General features: G+C 39.0%; 1 protein-coding gene across 1 annotated transcript; it reads left to right on the top strand.

The window, feature by feature from the left end:
- Positions 1-3,607: 3,607 nt before the first annotated feature.
- On the top strand, positions 3,608-7,666 carry LOC150024712 (uncharacterized). Its single transcript, XM_090296120.1, has 2 exons — positions 3,608-4,626; positions 7,657-7,666. Exons 1-2 carry the CDS (start codon positions 3,608-3,610, stop codon positions 7,664-7,666), a joined length of 1,029 nt encoding a protein of 342 aa, XP_090152246.1.
- The last annotated feature ends 460 nt before the right edge of the window (positions 7,667-8,126 follow it).

The following is an 8,126-nucleotide window of genomic DNA, read 5'->3' as shown; positions in this document are numbered from 1 at the left end:
CGGGTTGCATGTACATCATCAACTACATCGTCATCTTTATTAATTATCTTTGGTGTGAATGAACAGGGGTCACAATGGCTTTATGAGCTTCTATGTAAGGTACAACTTCATCTGTGTTATTCAATATGTACAAATGTGCTTGCAAGACTTCTGATTGAGATTTGCTTACAATATTCACACCACGTAAACATTTACTTGTAGAACGCCTGTGGTGCCATGAATTAGCTGGAACACCTATTGGATTTGCTTTTGTCATGTACTCTGAACAAAATTCAATACTTTCTTCAGCTATGTACCTTTCAATCATTGAAGCCTCTGGACGATAATGATTTTTCACATAACCTTTCAAAATTTTCATATACCGCTCAACAGGATAAATCCATCTTAAGTACACTGGTCCACACAATCTAACCTCTCTTACCAGATGTACCACTAGATGAACCATGATGTCAAAAAAAGACGGAGGAAAAAACATCTCCAATTCACACAAGATAACAACAATTTTATTTTGAAGTTCATCTAGTTTTGAGGGATCAATGACTTTACAACAGATGGAAGAGAAGAATGAGCACAAACGGGTTATGGTATGTCTAACAGTTTTTGGTAAGATCCCACGGATAGCTACCGGCAACAATTGTTGCATCAAGATGTGACAATCATGACACTTCAACCTAATTAACTTCAGATCTTGCATTGACACTAGGCTCTTCATGATGGAGGAGGGCCAAGCTCACCACCCCATGGAAGACAAGAGCCAAGTCTAGAACGTCTAGAGCCAAGTGGGGAGCCTCTAGCACAAGGTGAAGAGCGTCTACCCCAAGATGAAGGATGTCTAGAAAGGGAGCGTCTAGGAGGAAGACTAGAGCGTCTAGGACCTATCACTAGGTCCATGGCCAAGCATCTCCACGCATATTTGGGTCAAGCTATGGATGGTAGAGAAAGGAACTTGTACATGCTACATGAAGGCCCATTGGGGGTAGCTTAGTATTTAGTGTAATGTTGAAAAGCATAAACTTGTCTCCTTTTGATTTACCCTAGATTGCTCACGGTTTCTAGAAGATTTCTCCCACTAGGACCGGCCATGTGCTCCATGTGCCCATGTGATGTAATTTGCATTTCATTTTGATTAGCATTAGGGTTGCATGATGGTCCTCTTTAGCCTATAAAAAGAGGAGCCTACACCTTGTATTTTCAAGATTGAATAGAGTATTGTTATGCTGCCAATTTAGTGCCATACATTACTCATTGCCTAGCTTCTAGGTTTTAATCTTCATTTCACCACCTTCAAAGGGGCTGGCCGAAACTCCCCATTTCCACACTCTTCATGCACCTTCAAGGTCACCAGACCTCTTAGGAGGACCTTGTTCATCTCTTCCATTAAGCTTCCGCACCATCTTCCACAAACATCCAAGAAGAGCTCATAGGAAATCCATCATTTGGTATCATGATCTATGGTTCTTCAAAGATGAGTATCTCTTTGTCATTTTCTTTTTGAGTTCTTCTTAAATCCGTGTTGTTCTTCATCTTCCATATTTGTCTTGCTGTTTTTAATTTTTGTTTTGAATTTGTGTGCTTTTTGGAAATTCCAATTGGTGCATCTTGTTCAATTGTTCTTGAGCAATCTTTGTGCAATTTTTGGTAGGATTCCATATAGTTTGTGTTGCTGTTTTTTATTTTAGGTATTTGAGTCCTTATTGAAATTTTATTTGGTTCATATTGTGTTCATTTCAGTCTTTTAATTTCTGAATCTATATGTGTTTTGTTTAGTCATGTTTCTTCCAAATATGTCATCAAATCATAGTAGTACATTGTTTGGCTTATTTGTTTCTTGTTTTTGGTATAAATGCTTGATCTGAATCTGCTGTGTTTTTGATCCTTTGGTGCTTTTTATTTTTAGCTTGAGTCCATTTCACCAATTCCATTGTGTTTTTCTTTTGGTATATTTTGCTGTTTTTTCCAGATTTACAGAATCCCCTGTTTTGCATAACTCTGTGCTGGCTGTTTTGCTTAAGAAAATTATTTTCCCACATAAGAAAATTCTGAACCTCTGGATTTTGCAAGATTGAGGTGTTAGAGAAAAGACAAAAAAAGAATCAGTTCAAAAAAACAAATAGAAAAAAAATGATAAATATTATAAAAACAGTGTGCAATCCTGATGCTACAACTGGCGTAACTGAGCACTGATTTTAGAAAATTTATTAAAAAAACATGGTGTATGCCTTTGGAGTGAAACCAACGCCAGAATTTCATTAAGATCTTGATTTGTTTGCATATAAAATTTAAGAAGCAAATTTTAAAAGGACAGCTCAGCATAAATCAGTGAAAATCACGCTCTCTGGACCACAACAATTATTTTCAGTGGTGTTGTTTTTGATTTTGAAATCAAATCTAGTGCTATTCTATAGGTTCCATTTTATGTGCCATCCTTTCCTTGAGTACCTTTTTATTTGCTTGTTTAATTTCTTTGGAACTCTTTCTAGTTGTCACATTTAATTCCTTTTGTGTGGTACTGTTTTTCAAATTAATTTGTTTCTTGCTTTAATTCTTTGACCTCTAAGCTTGGTGGTGGATTAATTATCAATTGGTACTTGATTGAGTGGGATTTGACTTGAGGGAAGTCTAGTTTGCTTAATAGGTGCTGGGTTGAAGAATTAATCACCTAATTCGAAGAGGAACAAAGGCAAGGGGCAGAAACAAACACCTTCTAAATACACCACATACATTGGAAGGCCCAACAAAGAAGAGACAACAAAAGAAGTGCAAATAGAAAAATCAACAAAGGGAGTTCATCTAATTTCTTTCAACTTAACTCTTGTTAATTACTTGTTTACTTACGCAATTAGACGGTGAGTGTGTCTTCAAGGGCTCCAAGTGTCCAAGAAGCCCCACTTAGGGTCGACTAGTTTAGAACTATCTAGCTTAGCAATTGTTAATTGTTTTAATTGCATCTCTTTGCTTTAATTAATTGTCTTTGTATTGTTTAAACCTTTGTTAAATTTGCTTGGTTGATTAGATAGTTTGCATTGTTTCTTGCATTCAAAATTTGATTTCTCCAACTTGATTGTGTTTTAAGTGCTTTACTAAGAGAAAGATTTGTGTGAAGATTTGGAGGGATAGTTTTTGGCTAAGGCAAGACTTGGTATAGAACTAGTCTATTGTGACTCACCTCTCTTACCTGGAAAACTACCTTCTTTAACTTCCCTAATTTTTCTCAAAGTAAAACACTTCTATACACAAAACTTTAGTCATGTCTTCTCATTCTGCAAAGTCTATGGAAAGTGATATGAAGTCCATAAAATCCCTTTTGAAACAACTTGCAAAGGATGTTCAACTCATTTCCTATAGACAATTGGAGAACGAGTCTAAAATCAATGAACTAACTAGAGCAAAGGAAGAAAAATCACAAAATTCAAAAAAATCTCATACTCATGCATCTCATTCAAAAGAAGATGAGTCTCTAGGGGAGGATGGCCTTAGAATCAATGACTATTACCAACCACCCCCTAGAAGAAATATGCAAAGGGAGCAAGAGGGCCCAAGGGAGGTTAGAGTAGACCTACCTCACTTCCATGATAAGGAGAACGTAGAAATCTACCTAGATTGGGAGATGAAAGTAGAGCAACTCTTTGCTTGCCATAAGGTGAGTGAAGAACGTAAGGTACCCTTAGCCACCCTTAGCATCCAAGGGAATGCCATGTATTGGTGGACCTCTCTCGAAAGAGAAAGACGTCTTCATAAGGAACCTCCCATTGAGTACTGGAATGACCTTAGGGGAGCCCTAAGACGTCGACACATACCCTCATACTACCATAGGGAGTTAATGGACAAGCTCCAAAGACTCCTACAAAAAAATATGAGTGTAGAGGAGTATAGGCAGAAAATGGAGCTCTATGTGATGAGAGCATCCATTAGAGAAAAGGAGGACACCACCATAGCAAGATTCCTTAGTGGCCTCTCTCTTGATATAAGAGATAGGGTAGAACTCCTTCCCTACCAAGACTTGAATGACTTGGTTCAACTTTGCATTAAAGTTGAGCAACAAAATTTGCGCAAAACTTCAAGTCAAAGGGTGGGTTCATACTCTAGCTTTTATCCCAAGAAAGATTATAAAAGGGAGGGTAGTACATCTAGAGAAAAACCAAAGGAAACTACCAAGCCCTTAGCAAAAGATACCTCCACCCCACCCATCCGAGCTAGAGATGTTAAGTGCTTTAAGTGCTATGGAAGAGGGCATGTGCAAGCACAATGCCCAAACCAAAGGACTTTGTTTTTAAAGGGTGTAGACGAATACACTAGTGGCGAGGATGAGCCAAGTGAGAGAGAGGAAGGGGGAGAGGATGAGAGCGTAGCTCCATTAGAGGGAGAATTGCTAATGATTAGGAGAACCCTCAACAATCAACCTAGCACTTCCATGGAAACACAAAGGGAGAACATCTTTCATACAAGATGTAATGTTTTAGAAAATATATGTTCCCTCATTGTGGATAGTGGATCTAGTTGTAATTGTCGTAGTGCTAGAATGGTTGATAAGCTTAATTTACAAGTAGTTCCTCACCCAAAACCTTACAAATTACAATGGATTAATGAAAATGGGGAACTAAGTGTAGATAAGCAAGTGGAAATCAAGTTTTCCATAGGGAACTACAAAGACAAAGTTTTATGTGATGTAGTACCTATGGAAGCTTGCCACATCTTATTAGGGAGACCATGGCAATTTGACAAGAAAACCTTGCATGATGGTCTCACTAACGAGATTTCCTTCACCCATAAGCATAGGAAGTTTGTCCTTAGTTCTTTACCACACTCTCAAGTGGTGAAAGACCAAATACAAATGAAACATAAAAGGGATGAGGAAAACAAAAAAAAAAGAGTGCTATAAAAAGAGAAAATCCTTAGGGATAGAAAGGCGTGGGAGAAGAGTGTTCCTTCCCACAAAGTTGCTCAACAAGAAAAGCCTTTTGAAAACATCTTGGAAAATTTGCTTCTTGTTGAATAACCAAGCCTAATCTTTTGTAAAGGAACACTTGCATGCACTGCCACAAGTAATGAACTCATGAGTCTACCTCCTCAAATGGAAAAACTTTTAAGTGAATTTGAAGATATATTCTCTAATGAGGGACCCATTGGACTCCCTCCCCTTAGAGGTATAGAACATCAAATTGACTTCATTCCGGGGGCAAGCCTACCAAATAGGCCCGCTTATAGAACTAATCCCGAGGAAACCAAGGAGATAGAGTCACAAGTTCAAGACTTGTTGGAGAAGGGTTGGGTTCAAAAGAGCCTAAGCCCTTGTGTTGTGCCTATCTTGTTGGTGCCAAAAAAAGATGGAAAATGGCGTATGTGTTGTGATTGTAGAGCAATCAACAACATCACCATCAAGTATAGGCATCCAATCTCAAGGCTTGATGACATGCTTGATGAGTTACATGGGTCAACCATATTTTCTAAAATTGACCTTAAAAGTGGGTATCACCAAATTCGAATCAAAGAGGGTGATGAGTGGAAAACCGCTTTTAAGACCAAGTTTGGATTATATGAGTGGTTGTTGATGCCATTTGAGCTCACTAATGCCCCTAGTACATTCATGAGGCTCATGAATCATACCTTGAGAGATTGTATAGGTAAATACGTAATAGTTTACTTTGATGATATCTTAGTGTATAGCAAAACCCTAGAAGACCATCTAAGTCACCTTAGGGAAGTTCTTTTAGTGCTTAGGAACAATAGTTTATTTGCCAATAGGGATAAATGCACCTTTTGTGTAGATAGTGTAGTTTTCCTAGGTTTCATAGTTAAAAAAAGGGGGGTGCATATTGACCCCGAGAAGATCAAAGCCATCCGAGAGTGGCCCACTCCACAAAATGTAAGTGATGTAAGGAGTTTTCATGGGTTAGCTAGCTTCTATAGAAGGTTTGTGCCTAATTTTTCAAGCTTAGCTTCTCCTTTAAATGAACTTGTAAAAAAAGATGTTGCATTTTGTTGGAGTGATAAGCATGAGCAAGCCTTCCAAAGGCTAAAGGCTCAACTCACCAATGCACCAATTCTAGCTCTCCCAAATTTTTCCAAAACTTTTGAGATAGAATGTGATGCATCGGGAGTAGGCATAGGTGCGGTATTGTTGCAAGGTGGACACCCCATTGCATATTTTAGTGAAAACTCCATGGTGCCACCCTCAACTATCCCACCTATGAAAAAGAGCTTTATGCTCTTGTGCGAGCCCTAAAGACTTGGGAACACTACCTTGTGTCCAAAGAATTTGTCATCCATAGTGATCACGAGTCTTTAAAGTATTTAAAGGGCCAACACAAGCTCAACAAGAGACATGCTAAATGGATGGAGTTTCTTGAACAATTTCCTTATGTAATCAAATACAAGAAAGGAAGAACCAATATAGTGGTCGATGCTCTTTCAAGACGACATACACTCTTTTCGAAAGTAGGTGCCCAAATTCTTGGATTTGATCACATAAGAGAGCTTTATCAAGAGGATCAAGAACTTTCATCCATCTTGCCCAATGTCAACATAGGGCGCAAGGAGGTTACTATGTGGCCGAGCGATATCTTTTTAAAGAAGGAAAACTTTGCATTCCCCAAGGCACACATAGGAAGCTCCTTGTCAAGGAATCACATGAAGGAGGACTCATGGGCCATTTTGGAGTTGATAAAACTCTAGACATTTTTCAAGAAAAATTTTGTTGGCCACACATGAGAAAGGATGTCCAAAGACATTGTTCTAGATGCATATCATGTTTAAAAGCAAAGTCTAGAACAATGCCTCATGGACTCTATACCCCCTTGCCGATTGCAAATGCTCCTTGGGAAGACATTAGCATGGACTTCATTTTAGGACTCCCTAGGACTGCAAGAGGCCATTATTCTATATTTGTGGTAGTGGACCGTTTTAGCAAAATGTCCCATTTCATTCCTTGCCACAAGGTAGATGATGCTCAAAATATTTCTAGACTCTTCTTTAGAGAAGTGGTGAGACTCCATGGTCTCCCTAGAAGTATAGTATCCGATAGAGATCCCAAGTTCATAAGCCACTTTTGGAAAACTCTTTGGGGCAAACTTGGAACAAGACTACAATTTTCAACTTCTTGTCATCCTCAAACAGATGGTCAAACCGAAGTAGTCAATAGATCTCTTGGGACTATGCTTAGGGCTATCATGAAGGGCAACCACAAATCTTGGGATGAGTATCTTCCCCACATTGAGTTTGCTTACAATAGAGTAGTCCACAAGACTACTAATGCTTCTCCTTTTAAAGTCGTATATGGTTTTAATCCTCTCACACCTATGGATTTGTCACCCCTTCCTAATCCACAAGAATTTGTGCAGAAGGAAGGAGTAATCAAAGCTGAATTTGTAAAGAAAATGCATGAGAAGATTAAAATCCAAATACAACAACAAAATGAAAAGTATACAAAATACAACAATAAAGGGAAGAAAGAAATAATTTTTGAGGAAGGAGACTTAGTTTGGCTTCACCTTCGAAAAGACCGATTTCCAACTCAAAGGAAGTCCAAACTAAGTCCCCGAGGTGATTGACCCTTTCAAGTTCTCAAAAGAGTCAATAACAATGCATACAAATTGGACCTACCTCTTGAATATGGAGTACATGATACTTTTAATGTAATTGATGTTTCTCCATTTGTAGGTACCAATGACGATGAGGACGAACTGGATTTGAGGACAAATCCTTTCTAAGGGGGAGGGGATGGTGGAGGAGGGCCAAGCTCACCACCCCATGGAAGACAAGAGCCAAGTCTAGAACGTCTAGAGCCAAGTGGGGAGCGTCTAGCACAAGGTGAAGAGCGTCTACCCCAAGATGAAGGGTGTCTAGAAAGGGAGCGTCTAGGAGGAAGACTAGAGCATCTAGGACCTATCACTAGGTCCATGGCCAAGCATCTCCACGCATATTTGGGTCAAGCTACGGATGGTAGAGAAAGGAACTTGTACATGCTACATGAAGGCCCATTAGGGGTAGCTTAGTATTTAGTGTAGTGTTTACCCTAGATTGCTCACGGTTTCTAGAAGATTTCTCCCACTAGGACCAACCATGTGCTCCATGTGCCCATGTGATGTAATTTGCATTTCATTTTGATTAGCATTAGGGTTGCATGATGG

Source organism: Phaseolus vulgaris, chromosome 10 (genome assembly GCF_051622355.1).
Source record: "Phaseolus vulgaris cultivar YP4 chromosome 10, ASM5162235v1, whole genome shotgun sequence".
Taxonomy (NCBI): Eukaryota; Viridiplantae; Streptophyta; class Magnoliopsida; order Fabales; family Fabaceae; genus Phaseolus; species Phaseolus vulgaris.
Note: the sequence above shows the minus strand (reverse complement) of the source record. Positions and strands in the feature narration are given on the sequence as shown.

Bases quoted from the DNA above. Each gene is read 5' to 3' on its own strand.
- LOC150024712 (XM_090296120.1), top strand. From the start codon at position 3,608: ATGAAAGTAGAGCAACTCTTTGCTTGCCATAAGGTGAGTGAAGAACGT.